General features: G+C 40.1%; 1 protein-coding gene across 1 annotated transcript in view; it reads left to right on the forward strand.

Moving 5' to 3' along the window:
- gbe1a (glucan (1,4-alpha-), branching enzyme 1a) overlaps positions 1 to 18,468 on the forward strand; it is a 186,065-nt gene that overhangs the window by 106,066 nt on the left and 61,531 nt on the right. The window contains exon 10 of the mRNA XM_072658195.1: positions 2,640 to 2,738. Coding sequence (XP_072514296.1) covers positions 2,640 to 2,738 — 99 coding nt within the window. The remainder of the gene's footprint in view (positions 1 to 2,639; positions 2,739 to 18,468) is intronic.

Here is an 18,468-nt window from a genome sequence, read left to right on the forward strand (position 1 = left end):
CTCTCATCAGCAAGGCATTTCTGTCTGCAGACCTGACACTCACTGGAGTCTTTTTAATCTCAGTGCTAACTCTATAATCCCAGAAGTTCAGCAGTTACACAAATATCCAAAGCAGCACATTCACAATGGTGAACGTTATCTGAAGCTACTGGACTGTAGATATACTCTAAAAAAACATAAAGGTGCTACAAAAGGTTCTTTTGACAATGCCGTAGAAGAACCTCTTTTTGTTCCATAAAGAACCTTTGTTGTAATGGAGATGTGACCTCTAAATTGATAAAGAACCTTTACACCAAGAGCAAGTTCTTTGGGTCTCTTAAAGGTATTTTACATTCACACTCATCTCAATGACAAACATGATTCTTTATGGAACCAAAAGTGGTTCTTCTATGGCATCACTCGACCAACCATTTGTAGCACCTTTATTGTTAAAGAGTTTACAATATTTTACACATTACACTCCTGCCACTCGACTGGCTGATTAGACAGTTGCACAAAGGTGTACAGGACTCGGTTACACCAGTTATAAGTAAGTTTGTTCCCAGGTTTGTGTAAAAAAAACATAATTTCACAAACATAATTTAAGCCTAGTCTAGAACTAAAGTGTAAAGTCACCTGTAAATATTTAGAAGCTCTAAGTAAAATACAGTTTGTGTGCTGCAGCCAGGTTTTGTAACATGTAAACCACTTACATTAGTGTAACTTGCATTACGTTTGAACATTTGAGTGCTTGGTGAGTGTATCCAGTACATAAATATTACATATTTTACATTACGTTGACCATAAATGTGGTTTTACCATCATTCTAAAAGAGTTTGTCATAATTTTATGAGCATAGCGTTGAACTAAGTTCATGTTTACTGCCTCTGGGAAGGCTCTACTCTATCCAGTGAAGTTTGTGCACAATTTAAATATACTTTCCTGTTATAGTGAAGACTCTCAATGTGCATTGGAGTTTTTTACTTCATTTGTTAGTTTTACTGCTTGCTAATTAGTCTGTAAGTCTCATACAAGCACTGTCCAGAGTAGTCTGCTGAAGGTGGTGAATGCCTGGAAATGAAAAGCCTACAAGCCATTTCAAACTAGGAAAATGTGGTATGTGGTATTAAAAATGTGTAGTATTACTATACAAAAGTAGACAAGTGACTGTTGGACTAAAATCAAGGTGTTTTATTTAGATTTTCTGAAAGTAGGTAACAGATTATGTCTAGTGATATGGCAATTTTGTATTATTAGTACTGTAAATATGTATCTTAAAGACCATTTCATGATTTGTACAATTTTTAAGTTGGATCCTTGTGCATATGTATGAATTTCTGCCGCAACCCAGACTCCCAGAATTAAATGCTAACAGAATTAATAAAATAAGGCAGGACAGTTTTGGGGTTTTGGAACCGGTTTTGGGATTGGCCTGTTTTTAGAGCTCAGTTTTCTTTTGTTTCTTGAGTGTTTAAAGTTAAGCTTGCTCTACCATTTAACATTAAGATCTGTGTTGACAATGGCATTGCTTCATTACCAAAGGATTGAGCTGGGATTAACAAAATGAACTTCACTGGATAGAAGAAAGTCTTTGAGGGGCCTAATAAATAGTCAAAAGTAATACACGTGACATCCGGAATCGCAGTCTAATCTATTACAGTTTTAGGATTACTAGTATCATGGTAATGTCATGATCATAGTCATGTACCTTGTCAGAGCATGCTGTTTACATGCACACTTGAATAGCCTATTTACGTCAGGAATCAGATGATGGTCACATCATGTGAATGTAAATGTGCTCATTGCTGCATCATTTGCAGAAAATCATACGCATTGATAGTGCCATGATTTCTCTCACTCTGCTCCCTGCTTTGTAAAAGGAGAACCAAGGACAGAAGTTCATTACTGGTTGGAGCTCTTTATGCCCCCCTTCCTCTCCAGAGCCCCTCTAACCTCTTCCCCTTCTCTCCCACCAATTACTGTTCCACTTACCCTCCCCCCCAACCTTTTTTTTCAAAATGGAAATTTCATTTGATTCGCCTCTTCCTCTTTTCCGCCTTCTCTGTCTCCGTCTCCCAGCGCCTTTATTTAAAGCATTAACACCCTGAGAAATGGAGGTGGAATGGTGAAGTTAATGGAACAGGGATGATAATTGGGTAATTAGGAGCTAGCGGTTAGTGAGGAGAACAGGGAGCTCTCCAGGAGCGCCATCCTGCACCTCCCTCAAGCTCTGCCTTCGGCGCTCCCACTCGCCCTCCGGTTTTCCCTTTCCCTCTGTTCTTTCTTTCCATCCTCTCTCTTATTCTCTCCCTCCCCTCCCTCGTCTTCCACTCTGCTTTTCTCCCACCCTCTCCCACCATTACCTCTCCAGACTTGCCCCAAAGCCATGCTGCTTGTAATGAAAGCAGCCGTTGGAGCAGTTTCTCTCCTAATGTTCAAATTGGTGCAATTTCTGCCCATCTGCCCATGTGATTAATCAATAGGGCAATGTGCCGCACACACACAGAGTTCGAAAATTGCTGCTTCTTTGGCATTTTTTTTTTTTACACTGAAATCTTGGCCAGAAAATGTGCCATCCTTTTTCACATCCCGTTGAATTCCTTTCTTTCCTGTTCATCCACCCATCCTGTGTCTTTTTTTCATGTGTATATGATATGCAGGACGTTTCAGGGATGCCAGGATTATGCAGACCGATCCAAGAGGGTGGATTGGGTTTTGACTATCGATTGGCCATGGCTATACCTGACAAATGGATTCAGGTAAGCAACACTCTCTAAAAATGTTTGTCCTTTTCCGAATCTGGTCTAGCCTCTTTCTTGACATTAAGCTTGCTATTATTGGTTAAATTAGTAAGCATGGAATCTAATTATCAAATTATTTTTTGACACATTGATGAATCCCACTGTTTAAAAAGGCCTTAAAGCAATTTTACCTTAAAATAACAGCCTCAAGATCACTTTGATCAGAACATGCTGTAAGGATAAATAATGTGGGAGGAGACTTCAAGAGGGAGAGAACTTGGAGAGCTTCCTGGGCTTCAGGCAGAACTGAGAGATGTGACTGAGTTAAAAGAGGGGAGATGAGGAGGTGGTGGGGTGTGAAAACTTAATCATGAATATGGAAGTTAGAGATGGAAACGTATAGGAGGTTAGATTGGACAACATTTAGCTGTTTGCTGCTGAACCTATAATAATGTGTTTCATCTGGCTGTTTTTGGTATTGGGTCATTTTCAATTTCATCTACTTTTCAAAAAGTTACTATTTTACAATTTCCCTTCTGCAGTCTTTCTGTCTCAGTCTCATCTCCACAGTCCTAGTAGGTGTGGACAATCGTCTTCTCTATTGACTGCACTATATAACTCTGGTGAAGCTGTGCAGGATAACGCTCATGAGAACTGCGTAATGCTACATAACCAAGATCTTATTTATGTGTAAAATCCTGTAGGAAAATGCATCAGTCCACATTCTTATTTTACTTTCAGTGACAGATCTTTCAGCTTCAGAAAATACATGCCTTTTATTGCACTTTTTAAGCACGAATGAAACTTCCAGACAGTAGAGGAAGCTCAGGTGCAAGAAATACTAATTCACCATGCTGCTGCTTTTATGAACTATTATGAACTTTAAAAGAACGTCTTAATGGAACAACAAAAGACCATGCATAGATTTTTTAAGTACATTTTTTTTAGGACTGTCAAGCGACTTCTATAATTAATCGTCATAATCAGATTTTTTGTATAGTTGTCATATTGGCTCATGTGCTATAATGGGCTAAATACATGGACATGAGCTTTTATCAAAGTATATTTATTGCTTTCAGTGAATTCAGTGAAAAACATTATTTAATAGTGTGAGCACATAAACGTGATGATTTTCTCAGAGTAAACACAGTTAATTTTTCATTACTGACATCCAGTGAAAGCAGCAGTGATTACAGTGTTCCAGCCAATGAATGTATGAATTGCCACTGACATCTCCGCAATGGCAACTGTACAGAAGGGAATTAACCTTCTTAACCCCCTAACACTGCTTATAACACACTAAAGCATATTACTCAGTAAACACAGGAACTTCTGTACAACCTGGTTGGGGTTATTCTCTGGTAATAACACTTTTGGCCTGCCGACGGGTCATGGGCTTTTTAAGGGGTTAAAGATTTTACTCCATGCCAGTTTTGACCATTTCTATTGGCCCATTCATCATAAACTGTGGATGCAATGTAAAGAATAACTGACAGTATCATCTATATCATATTCATTTAATGCTTTCAACTTCCTTGCATTGTGTGCAGTGAAAGGTCTCAAGGGAAACTGTAGTTGTTTGTGACTTGTTGGTTTGCCCATGTTTTTTCTGTGAACACTGTCCAGTGTGGATTGTACCATAGCAACAAACAGAGCACATGCTGTCAATCTACAAACCCTTGTAAGAAATGTAAGAAATGACATCATCATATGGCATAATTGCCATTACAATTGGGGGTTGTCCACCAGCCTTTGTTTCTTACTCTGAAAGACACTATTAAGAGATTTAAAGTATTCTTAGTACATTCTTTGTACAACTAATATAAATTGCCACCTAATTGCTTATTCACTGAAAATGTACATTTTCTTTAGTGACAATATAGACTAGAATACAATCTAGTAATCGTACAGCCCTAATTCAGATGCATCTTAGAGAATTCCCTGGGTTTCAGTCTGCTTCTGCTTTGAGCTAGAAGACCAACCCCCCTTTGATAAGTGGAGCTAGAACTGAGAGATGTGACTGAGTTAAAGGAAGGAGACAGGGAGATGGTGGAGTGCAGAAACCTAATCATGAACATGAAAGGTAGAGATGAGAATTTATAGGATGTTTATTTTGGTATTTTCAACACTTTACTACTTTAGTACTTCTACAGTCTTTCTGTTTCAGTCTCATCTCCACAGTCCTATCAGGCTTAGACATGTGCACATGCAGTCTTGAGCATATTTATTTAGCCCTTCTTTGATGTGGAGGAGGGTTGTGACCCAGGGCCTTTACGAATGATAAAGGAAATGGATTGATTTACTTTGCTATTTGAGTTCAGAGGGTACTCAAACTCAAGCAGTCATCTCAGTTCACTTAGTCGCCCTATTTTTCATCACACCACATCCCTCACTTTTTTCATCCATCCTCTATTTTTCAAAGCTGCTTGAGAGCCCTTAACACAATTTGCCTTAAACTGCATTGTGTCTTTTCTGTGACTTGACTGTTCAATGTGGGGTTTTGGTTGGTTTTGGCCGAACCATTTCAGCTGCTACACGACTAAAAGTTATCGGGATACATAAAAAGAAACAGTTCCAGTGTATCACAAATTCCAATGAGGACCACTCAAATCATCTTACTGGTGTCACAACAGCCAATGATTCCTATCTATCATACCAGGCGGCAATGCCATGCGGATCAAAGAAGTGTCAGTGTCAGTAAAGTATGCCATGACGAAGCTGGAAATCAGAACAGATCAGTCAGATGCGCCCCAGAACTTTAAATGTGTCAGAATCAACTGCTTGGTACATTGGTAATACTTTAAGGCAAGACTAAAAGGATTGGTTCTGGCTGTTTAATCTACTCTTCTCCTAAAGTCACATGATCTCGCAGAGCTGTTGCTTTTACATGATGTAAAGCATGTGTTCTAACAAAGCAAAAAATAAATAAAACAGTATTAAAGCTCATGGGAACCTAAATCTTTCTAATTAAGTTAATCTGGCTCCTCAGGGCCTCCAGTGCAAATGTACAAAGTATGTCTTGTGAATATCCTCCCAAATGTCTGCTGTATTTCACTAGGTTTGTGTAGTGGATGGTCCTAAAAATGGGTCTGGCTTACATCAAAATGCCCCAGACCAATCACAAGGCAAACATGGCTCTGTCTGGAGAGCTAAAGCTAAAGCTGAACCTGGCAAGCTCAAGTTTGAGCAACGATTGCAGGGAGTGGCTGCCCTGCATGCCTTGACGTCCCTCACATCCGGCGCCTGACGCCTTACTGCAGAATTTAGAGGCTGGGAGATCCGCTGCCCGTCACCAACCCCTACCCCACCCAACCGGCACAGCGTGTAGCTGGCCGCCAAAGCTAAGAAGCAGAATGACGATGGGCATGCAGTCATGGCACAAGCTTGCATCTATATATGGGCTTAAATTTTGTTCGCCAATGGTAGAGGGCTGTCAGTCCCAAACGTTCTTTAAAATATACAGACCAGACGCCCAGACTGTTCTCAGAGAGGTCTGATGAGTGCATTTTGGCTATTTTCAAGGTGGGGTTTTGTCTTATTTCTGCTTTGTGTTTTCTATTTAAACTTTACTGAACGCTTCACTCAACACTCAAGTTTCGTATTATACAAAAATTCTATATATCACAATGTGTTCCCAGGTGACTTGAGTGCTTACCTATCAGGGCTGGGTTTCCCAAGAGGGATCTTTTTCAGCAAAACGATTAGTCTTCCTTGGTTGAGGGAGCATCACTTTACCAGTGAGGTTCTCAACACTAAGAGGCTTTAATGAAACTGAGTCCTGAACTACACTCTGAGACCCTGTCCACATGTGTGTTTACACTATCTTTTTCCTGTCTCTGGCAGTGTCTCTAAAGTTCTCTCTGTCTGCACAAGAATGAACAAATAGCCTCAAAACACTAGTGTAAGCATGCCAGCCCAGCAGGGGGCACTAACACCTCTCAAAGTGTGATGTCAAATTTCTCAAGAGCAATGATAATGGCCAGCCTTACCTACAAGTAAATACAGTGCAAGCTAAGGCATATTTTTCTCACTGTGCTTTTCAAAAAGCAGGTCTCTATAACATTACACATGGTCTCAAAATCCAAACGCTGGTGGAGCAGGCAAGGTTGAATCTAGATTTTGCGGGCAGGAATAAACCCATGTAGCGTTCACATTTACTCTGATGAACCACATTAGTGGAGCAATTGCACCAGGGTTCATTTCTTTTTGTTGTAACCTAATTTTTATTTAGTCGTAAGTCATTTGTATTTCCATACATAATCATTTTCTCCCTTTTACAGCTTGTAATCCATACTTTCGTCAGTTGATTTTTTTTGCCCCCCCCCCCCAAATTACATTAACAAATAGCAAAAAGTATCCACTTCACAAGACATAATAGCCACATAAATAAAGAATTTATTGTAAGAAGTATCATAATATGTAAAATAAAGACAATAAAATAATAATAATAATAATAATAATATGAACACTAATAATTATTATTATTATTATTATTATTATTATTATTATTATTAAATAAATCAATGACTGGGCTCTTTCTCTCAATGAATAGGTATTACCATTTGGTAAACATCTCACACCTTTAGCATCTGTATGTTGTATGTGGGAAGTCTGGTGTCATCCACTGAATTGTGATACACTTCAAAGCTACTGTGAGTAATATTCCTAAGAGGTATTTCTCAGACTTCCCCTCTATGCCTACCAGGGCTCGTTTTTTTTTTGTCGAACCAAAGCTGACAAGTATAAATACACCCTAAGGAGCTTAGCAATGCACTGTAAAATTTGAAACAGGACAAAAGTGGATTTGAGATCTGATCTGATGTTTCTTTTTTTACAGTTAAAGTTGAACTGACCAAACAACCGCAGAAACGCACACTATTGGATGACTGAAATGCATTTAAAAGTCATTCAGCAGGTCAAGGGCACTTTCTGGAATGTACACATCGATGTGTCAGACTTCCATAACGAGTACACAAGAATGATCTCAGAAGGTTGACCACAGGATGCAAACAGCTGCTCACTGTCAAGAGCAGCAATCCCAGGGTGGAGTTTGCTAAATGACGGCTGTCAATGCTAACAGCAGGATAAATCCTTGTGTGTACTGAAGCATCTTAACTGCTTAGATCCAATCAGATGCCTCACAACTCAGCAGTTGGTGCTTCACCTAGCAGCAGGATGATGACCCCAAACATGCTGCTAAAGCAACTGCAAGGTTTTTTCGGGGCAAATTATAGAATGTTCATTACTGACCAGGTCAGTCACCTTACTTGAACCTCCTTAAGCATGTATCTCACTTACTGAAGACTTGAGTGAATGTAAAAAGCTCTCAAAACAAGCAGGAGCTGATGATGATGGTCAGCATCTGGTGATCTACAGGCTGCAGATTTCAGGCAGTCATTGATTTTAAACCAAATGGCCTACTAAAGACTTAAGGTCCTTAATTAAGGTCCTTTGAATTGGGGTAATGTCCACACAAAGGGAAATGAATCCCACATGGAATCCCACATGGAATCCCAATATTCAGACCTTCAAATTAAAGCTGACATGTTGCATCTTAGCTTAATTTGCTCATTGTTTCACATTCAATGTACTGCGAAATAGTAACTTGCTGTGTTTAACTTTAGTAAAAGGCTTTGACTCTTGTTTCACTCTGCATCTCTCTTTCTCTCTCTTTTCTTCTCTCTCTGCAATGGTGTTATTCTGTCATTACCCACTGCCCTTTTCTCATCATCCCTTTTCTCTGGTTTGCATTCGTTGGGGGATTGCTGGGCTGTGACAGGGAGCAGTCACGCATCCCTCTTTCATGAGATTAAAATGTCTCACGCACCAAATCGATAGCACTGATTAAGGACAGAAGGGCATGAAGGGGAAAAAAAAGACGAAGGAAAAAGAAAAGGTCCACTATCTGTAATGAAACCTCACTAAAACCTAATGAAATCATTAGAAGGCATCCATAAAGAGGCCAGCTGTTGCATATCCCTAGGCTTATTCATTTCTCTAAATGAAATCAATAGGCTGATTAGTATTGCAGTTTGATCTCTGCTTGGGAAAGGAGAGCAGAGCCAGGTTAGTCATACTTGCAGAAGTGGAATAGGTAACTAGCCAGAGAAATTGAATCAAAGGCAACTGAGAAGTCAGGGCTTGTAGCTGTGTTGACTGGTTTTAGAAGAGGGGATCTGTCCAAGTGTCCAACCGGCACCAAAGGCCAGATGGACGTACATCAGAAAACACAGTGTAAAATGTACCTTTTTTAAAACCTACGTACGGACGAATTTGTAAGCAGACTGATTTAAACGAAGTGTGTAAATCTCATATGCTGCAATATTTCAGGTCCATAAGTATATGTTTTTGGATTTGAAAGGTTTTTTTTTCATTGTCCTTTCATTTCCACAGACTCAAAAGTAATTGGACAATTGACAGATGAGCAGTTTTATGGCTAAGTGTGGGCTTTTTCCCCTCTGCTTTTTATAACAAGTTAAGTAGATTAAAGGTCTGGAGTTAAAACTAAGTGCTGAATTAGTGCATTTAGTAGCCATTTAGTCTAAAGAGACACCTTCACAAACTTCAAGATTCAAACCACTAGTAACAATCAAAAACAGAAAGGTCAGATTAGACTGAGCACACCTAAGAAAGCTTGACAAGTGCTGGACAAGGACAGATCAAACCAACATTAACTTGGTTATGGAGAAAAAATAGAAGGCCTCAAGATCCAAAGCATATCACATCATCTGTCAAACATGGTGGAGGCACTGTTATTGCTTGGACATGTATGGCTGCCAGTTCAACTGAGTCACTGGTGTTTATTGATGATATAACTGCTGATAGAAGTAGCAGGATTAATACTAAGATGTATAGAGCTATACCGTCTGCTCAGAACAGATGATAATGACCAAAATGTGCTACGAAAGCAAGCCAAGAGCTAGAGAACTTAAGATGTTGATCATACACTGCAGCTTTCACTTGTTTTTATGATACTTTGATCAATAAGAACCATTGCGTCTGAAAAAAATGTTTAGTTTATTAAGGCCCACATAACTGTGCAAAGAACTGCCTATGAACCGCATGGTCCTCGTGAGGGAGAGGGATTAAAAGGCACAGTGAAATAATAAAAAACTCGGGAAAACAGGGAAAAAAGCAAGTTGTGACAAAAGGGACAAAGAGAAAGCAGTTTTAATAATTGAAACTCCTCTCCACCGAGCCGTTCTACTGGGATGTACACCAGCTGTAGAAATTTGGAGAACATGAATACAAACTAGGAGAGCATTTGCAGGCTCACCAACTTACATCTTGCAGTGGCCCATAGGTTTCTCACATAGGTGCATCTAGCTTTGAGAGGTGCAGTAGTTTTATTCTGTTGTTGATTCAGCATGTATTCAAGGCTGCAGTTGTTTCCATTATTAAAAGAAGTTGCCCAATGACATACATTTGAGAATCTGCTGCAAATCATTTGTTGCATCTTATTTAATAAAACTACAGTATATATCCCAAAACATGTCAGCAAAGACCACTCCTCAATTATTTCATTTCCAGTTAAAATAGCCATTACACTTACATCAGCTGGAACTGACTGCATTTATGGCATTTGGCTGACGCTCTTATCCAGAGCACCCTGCATTAGAATCAAGTTACACAGGTAAAAAAAATTTCGAGTCAGGAGTCCAGCCTCTTGTTGGTATAGCTTGGTGTGCTAGCCTGGCCGAGTTATTTAACCTCAGTTTACAATTGAGGTGGTGACGTTCTTACCTACTGCACAACGCCAACCGTACATACAAGTTATGCATTTTTCAAAAGATATTTCTGAGACGATTCTACATGATTTATCCCACTTGCATAAGAAAGTGAAAAGTCAAAGAACTGAAGTCGGCACTATGGAGTTCAAAAACATAAGAGAAAACTGGAAGAACCATGTTTGGTTCCATAAAGAACATGCTGCAGAAATTGCATGCTTTGGCTCATACTCCAGTTTAGTATTGAACATAGCATGTGAAACTGGCAGAAATTGATGATCCATGAATTTCAAATTGTAAAGCTGTTACTGTCTTCTTTATTACAGTGTGTTCCCCTACAAGAGACAGTTTGGGTTTCATCTCCCTCTGTACGTGTATGTGTGTGCGTGTGTGTGTGTGTGTGTGTGTGTATGTGTGTGAGTAGAGAGAGAGCAAGGTTAAGGAGGCAAATGGGCCCATTGTCTGTAATTACCAGTAGTAGCACTAGAAAACAGATTAATGTCCCTATTGGCCCTTAAAAAACCCTGCGCTCACCACCACCACCACCACTATTTGTGTAATTTGTATTCAGGTGCTGATTTGATTAATTTACTTAAGCAAATTATGCTAAATTGTCTAATACCCTCCGTACCTCCCTCCACCACCACCCCCACCTCCCCGGCCCCCCCAAAACTCTCCTCTGGTAATGCTCTCCAGATGCACAATTAAACACATAATGTACAATAGAGCTGATTTCATCTTCCTCAGTGGGAGGAAGGCACTGAGCGCCTTAGCAAGGTTTTCAGAGCTGAAAAAAAGCTCAAAGATATTTTTTATTTTTCACGTTCAGAGAGAGCGAGGGAGAGAGGGAGAGAGAGAGAGAGAGAGAGATGAGGGGGATACAGATGGAATAAAATTGTGCAGTTTCTCCAAAAGCAGGCTTGTTTATCAGGAATGCAAAGCGCTCACTCTTGTCAGATGGTACACTAGTGATTGGGGCTTATTGGGAAACAGCATGTGCGGTAATTGAGTTAATGGCACAGCGCCTGCAGTGCCTGCTCTGTGTTTTCCATTTTCCCTTTTAAACCGTGGAGTTAGGGTAAAAGAGCCAGGTGATTATAGGACCCGGGCCGTTCATGTGGTAGAAAAAAAAAAAAACAGCTCAGGCTTTTCTACTCAGAATGCTGAGCAGCAGAGCCAGAGATACTATCCTGAGGCCTTCATGCTAACCCTGTTAGCACACGTTCCATCTAGGAGCACCTGTTGGTCCCTGCTGGTTTCAGTGCAGGTGTTCTTTTAGTAGCAGCTCATGCATTTGATACTGATCAAGGCAGTGTGAACGTTTTTTCGTCCTAGATAACCTTAAATGTGGTACATACTGCTTCGGGAAGTAGAAGGCCTTCGCCTGTAAATGCTGTGACTTGGATTTGTTTACATTTTAAGGTGTATCTTTGTTGTGGCAGCACCTTTCGCTGCTCATTAAAAGAGCTGTTTACTTGAGTCTTGTTTTTAGGCAGCAGATCCATGGGATGCGTCCTCACAGTGGCATCTGTCCGAGTTCATAGCGTCAACTGCGTGACTGTAGCCAGTCTGCCATCTGCTGGACCACTAAGAGACGGCAACAGCAGTGAAGGGATGATGCAAAATGACTCTGCTCTACAGTCCTAAATAGTAAGGTGACAAAAAGGGTTCTTTGGATTCAGTGGATGGTTCTTTTAGAAAAAATCTATTGCAGAAACTCAATTGAAAGGTTCTTTGTCAAGCGAAAAGTGGCTCTTCTGTGGCATCGCTTCAAAAACCCTTTTGTCTCCTTTATTTTTAAGAGAGTGTACTCCCAAAGTGTACTCTTTCTGTCTCTCTCTTTGTCAGAATTAAAGGCTTTGACCCTTCTGTAACTGCCAACTTCCAAAGGAGAGGGGATAGTTGCAGCCCTGTTAGAAAACCCAGCTAACATCAAGTTATATAACAACTTGATCATTCTCCAGAACAAGTGTTCTCAAACCAAGACTCAGAAGCCCCAGACTGGTCCACATTTTTGCTTATAGCACTCATAGCACATAGTGATAGAGTAAAAATGTGAGCCTGAGGACCACTTTGAGAACCACTTCTCTAGAATATCTAAAACATTGTCTATTAGTGTTTTCTGTTAGACCATCACAATGCCCCAATCAGTCCCCGAGAACCATGAAGGACATAAAAATGTTGTATAGTTGCAATGCAAATGATTCAACCCTTAAAGCAAATTAGGTTTATCAGCAAAACATTCAGCTGTTTGCAATAAACCAATCAAACAAGACTCATTTAAATAGCTCAACACAACTAATAAAACAGGAAGTGCTTTCTCTAAACTCAACTTAAAAGCCACTTTTAATGACTATCACAGTCTGAGAATTGTTCTATCCCTTCAAAACAAACATTTTAGCACTTAGTAGAGCAACCTTTTACCTTTTGATCTGCGCTAATGTGATGCGTAGCCAGACACCAGCTTCTGCCAGCATTCCTGAGGACTCTGAGCCCTTAGTCCTCATGTCGAAATGGTCTCCAGACTGGCACTTCCAAGACGACTTCTAAAACCGCCATGCCTGCTAGGAGGAAGCTGAACCTTGGGTGTCATTGGACCCAAGGCTTGGTTTTAGAAGATAGTAGTCCTGTCATCATTTATTCTCTGGATGAGAATTTTTGGAAAATTAGATTGTTAAATCTGGAGAACTTTTAAAATTGGGGTGTCTAATCCTGGTCCTGGTGATCTACCACCCTGCAGAGTTTAGCTCCAAACCTAATCTAGCACACCTCATCCAGTTAAGGAAGTCCTTCAGGGGCATTTGAATATTAGACCCAGGTGTTTTGGATGAGAACTCCACAAGACTAGGATTGGGCACTCTAGCTTTTAAAGTTTTAAAAACTCTTATTCAATGTAAGACTCTTTAGGAACCTTACTTTTTAAGGTTCAGTGCAGTGTCTTTAACTATGCTATGCTTCGCTGCGCTGATGCTCAGACGTTCCGAGTCCAGCCTTAAACTTCCTGACTCCAGCTGTTGACTCTGGAAGTGAAACAGTTCAATGCTAGCAGCATGGACTATGAGTTTCTTTTAAAGATATAATGGTCCAGACTCAGCCTGAGGGCTGAAGAAACTAAGATCGAATAAGAAAGAATTCCTCATAGCACCCCATTGCTTCATCTCGTCCTACTTCAGCTCCAGCATTGCCATACCGCACCTGTAAGTATGGTGAATCTGTGTGGTGTACTAGCCCTTTCCCTGCTTCTCTTTAAAGCAAGTGGAAGGCTCTCTGAAGGTACGCCACTGTGCTTTGACATTCAAATTCATCTGCACCTTTAAAGTTATGCTGTTGTTGTTTTCCAGCAGGTTTTTGAAAGCCTTCAAGGTCAGAGCACGCCGTGGCAATAACTTTGATGTGTTTCTTTGTTTACGCCTCTCTCCTCCTTGTTGCTTCTGCACACTTTGGCAGCTATCGGCTATGCTGTCGATTATCTTAGCAGAACATTGAGGAGTTTGACATCACGTGCCAGGATGCTCCTCGGTTCCTCTGAGTGTGTTTTTTATGCTTTGCATTTCTTTGAAATGAGAGAAGTGCAAACCTTGTTACAAATACTGTAAAAATTTCCCAAATATACAGCATATGTAGCTTGCAAGCACAGCAGTGGTGTACAGTACATTTTGCCTTGATAGATTCAGAGATATTGCTTCTATAAGTAACGGTAAGAGGCTTGGCGGTGGGTGTTAAAGTCTGGCACGAACACACACACCCCTGTTAGAGGAAGAAACCCCTTGCCAAGTAGCCTGTTCTCTCTTTGAGAGAGAGCTGGAGTGGATAGACAGCTAAAAAAATCTGCCTCTAGCTTTCGATTGATTTCATTGATACCTGTCAGACTTGTCAGGTATCAGGCAAACAGCAACTTTCAGAAAGAAGACTCAGCCTTCTGAAACGGAGGGATTTGTGCTTCCCACTTAGCCACTGTGAAGAAGAGAGGTCAGCTTAGTCAACAAGACTCTGGCTGGCCAAATTTGGCTGTGAAATTTGCACAGATTGGAAGAGAATCATTGTAAAAAATAATTATTGGAATCAGAAGACGATCCAGCCCGTGGTGCTTATATAAGCTTGTTCCACATACATGTATATGATTGCTTGTTGGCTTTTAAAAAAAAAGTAGTGAAGTAAGTGAAGTTTCAGGAAAAGAATGGGCCTTAAACGCCTCTTTCTTAGATATTCACACCTATCATTTCTGTTGCCCACAACAACTTTTGCATCTCTCTAGCTCCCTGTTCTCATTTAGTTTCTTACTACTTCCACACCTCTTTTACAATCCTTGAGCAGTAGTCCGGCCTTCTACCGTACCAATTCATACCATAACCATAAATAATAGGGCCCATATTCTACATGCCCATGGTTTTATGCACCAAAACAGTCATGAGCTGTTGACATCTCATGTATTTCAACACATTCCATCTACCTTTAATACTAATATATACAAATGATCTCTGTTCTGACTGCCATGTATTTGCCATATTCAAAAATCAGCCCAGACCAAAACACTCCACATCCTATCAGTGTGAACTGCAGTAGGCTGAATAAATACTAAAACAATAAATAAATACAGTATATGTAAATGTGCTGTTTTTTGTGACATACCAAACACAGTTTCCATATATAGATAGGAATGTATTCAGTTCCTCACAATAAATAAGCCTAGTTTTAGACTAAATGGTTGCCAGTGGTGAAGTATAATTGGAAATGCATTTTAGTCTAGGCTTAGATCATGAATTAATCCATTTATTTCCCAATTTAGGGATTAGGGAATGGGTTGCCCTTTTTCCATTCTCATAAGGGTGCCAAAATGGAACATTATCCAGAGCACACAGCAATAAGGCCCATAAAACTGGTCTTTAATTAGAATTATTTTAATGCTGTGGTCTCCAACCCTGCTTTTAGAGAGATACTGTCCTGCAGGCTTTAGACCCAACTATACTCTACCTGTACATGTGAGTTTTTTGAAGGAAAATTAGTGCCTCTATCTTATTTGAGTTAGAACTGCATGCGAACTTCAAGGTAAGAAGTAGAATGCTCTGAAATTTTACAAACAAGTTTAAGAACTATGTCAGTTACAGCAGGTTTTAGCAAATGCTTGTAATTTTAAGAATTAGTACTTGGTAATCTTTATTATCTTTATTACAAAAATGGTTCTTTATGAAAAAATGCTATTAAATATGTGTACCAGCAATTGAAACTATAGTCTATTCAATTCTTTAATATAGTCTCATTAAAAGTTCTCCCAAAAAACAAAAGCAACTGAATGTTTTATAGCATTATGCATGTTCAACAATTAGGTGCTTTCACTGCAATGTAGTAAAGTAACTAGTAAGAACACCCTGAAAACACTGCAAACCCAAGCATGTCTCCACATTGTCTCCGCCAATAAAGTATTGAAGGTTTGAATAATGTATATTTAGGCTTGTTGTGTGTTGGGCATTTTGTACTTTTTGCTCTGGTAAGGTCTTAGAAAAGTTATTCAAAATTGTGCTACAACCCGGATGTACTGAGGACTGAATTGTATGGTTTGCAAAGCAATAAAAATTCACTTTTGCACTATACAGGACCTTGACCGGTGCTTGTGAATTTAGAGTTAAAAGCAAAGCTACTTTACAAGACTGTATAAATTAAAAAGGCTGTTGAATTATGATGCTGAAAACAAATCATAAAGCACTTGAATAACAGCCTTCGCTAATAAAATGCATTTACCATACCATTTTAAGGCTGCAGTGTTGTAAATCACCCACACATTAAATCTTTGGAAGTGACTATAAATTTATTTATATTACATCTCTGCTTTGTTGTTCACGTCTGACCAGCCATCCTTTAGGATTTTGGAGAAGGATGATGAGATAGTAAAGCAGAAAACAGAGTTAGCATGTAAACAGGGTCTTGATTAAAGCTCTTTTTTATTAGGAGTGGTGTCTTCCTCTCGAATACAGTTTGCCTTTATACGTGGATGACAAATAGCCTTATTAAACACTGATTGAGGAGGAGACTTGTCTTAGAGACACTTTGGGTTTGATGTTGGAATCTAAATCAGGTTGGGAACGCAGGGCGTGACGATGAAATTCATTACATCTGGGAGCTCCTCACCTCAGGTTTGACTGTTGAGTGTTTTTGACAAAGATGGAAGGATTTCTCTGAGCTTGTCTGTGACTAAGACGGTGAGGAAAATTCTTGAGGTGTTTGGCGTCTTAAAGGATCTTCGTAACGTTTTCTCTTTTTTTCCCCCAGTTTGTTTCTGTCAAAGTGAGTTTCCTCCTCTCTTCAAGTTTTAACACAGTCTTCACCTTTGGTCAATCTGGACTGGTTTATGTAATCTAAACCCAAATTAGCTCTAATGACTGTCAGTGTAGGGCGCGTGGCTGGAGAAAAAGTGGTTGCTGGTTGATTCGCACTTATTAAAGTGAGAGAGGGAGGGAGAAAGAGAGAGAGAGAGAGAGAGAGAGAGAGAGAGAGAGAGAGAGAGAAAGTAGAGAAGATAAGACAAGAGAAAGCACAGCTCATTTGCTCAGCAGTGAAGCCCCCAGGCGAAAGCGTACGTGGGTGGAGATGTCTCTAAGCTTGAGCGAAAAAGATTGAGGGCGAAGAACGCACACAGAACCCGCCAACTGTTCCAGTCGCCACACCGCGCTGGACAGTTTCCTCTGAGGAGGCGAGCGCCACTTTCATCTGTGAAAGAAAACGGATGTTGTTGAGGAGGGATCCAGAACCTGTTGCCTTTCTTCTGCTTATAGAAGAGGCAGTTGACAGTTTTAATGAAATACTGTGATATAAAACCCAGAGATTTCTAGGAGTGCACAGTTGGAATAAGCCAGGATTACAAAAGCTCCATCAAGCGTGTTTACACCTGGCATTAACACCTTGAATCCTGCATGCCTGTATTCATAACTCATCCGTTTTGAGCTGGTGTCATCAAGCTGAGGTGAAGCACTGTTTATTCTCCATGTGACAAAAATACATACTGTGTGTGCTTTAGTATGTGGCTTTATCCATTAACTAAAAAATGTACATTTCAAAAGATGAAACACAGTATGAGCAAAAGTATCGGGACACCTGCTCATTCAGTGTTTCTTCTGAAATCAAGGGTATTAAAAAAGTTTATCCTGCTTTTGTTGGAGTAACTGTCTCTACTTTCCAAAAAAAAGGCTTTCTGCTAGATTTTGGAGCATTGCTGTGAGGATTTGATTGCATTCAGCGACATAAGCATTAGTGAGCATAAAAAGATTGACGTAATTCAACAAAGGTCCAGGCAATTGGTGCTAATAGTCAGAAAATTAGTAAAATGGAAATCACTTGAATGCAGTGAATGTGTCTCAAGTGATTGAAGTGTAAAGGCACCTGTCTGGAAGGTTCAGTCACTGGTTAATCAGTATTCCTGGTTACAAACACACCATGAAGACAAAAGAACACTCCACACATCTCTGATAAAAGGTTATTGAGTACTATCAGTCAGCAGATGGGTACAAACACATTCTAGTCACTGAACAACCCCTGGAGATCAGTTAAATCCATCATTAAAAATGGAAGGAATATGGTGCATGTGTAAATCCGCCTAGAGCAGGCTGTCCTCACAAACTGAGTGACGGTGCAAGAAGCAGACTAGTGAGGGAGGCCACCAAGTCAGCTATTCGGTAAAAGAGTTGAATTTAGTTTTTCATGATACGGCTTTTTAACCAGGAAAGGAAAGATTATTTAAACAGGAAGCTATTAAAGAGCTCAAGTTGGAAAATGAAAGAAGAGGTCATCTCTCGCTCCTCTCTCTCTCTCTCTCTCCCTCTCTCTATTGACAGAATAAAGTAGTGAGCTGGAGTAGAGAAGAGAGATTGAGGGGGACAGGGAAAGTGTATGCAGCCGTGCAGGGGTGCATTGATTGGCTCCTGCTTGCGGCTTCACTCTATCGATTGTGCCCCCTCTTAAAAGGCTGCAGTTTTATTAAAAGGTTTCTTGTATCTGTCCCTCACCTGTCTGCTCTAATGATGGCGAGTGAG

This window comes from Salminus brasiliensis, chromosome 16 (assembly GCF_030463535.1).
Source record: "Salminus brasiliensis chromosome 16, fSalBra1.hap2, whole genome shotgun sequence".
In the NCBI taxonomy this organism is placed as follows: Eukaryota; Metazoa; Chordata; class Actinopteri; order Characiformes; family Bryconidae; genus Salminus; species Salminus brasiliensis.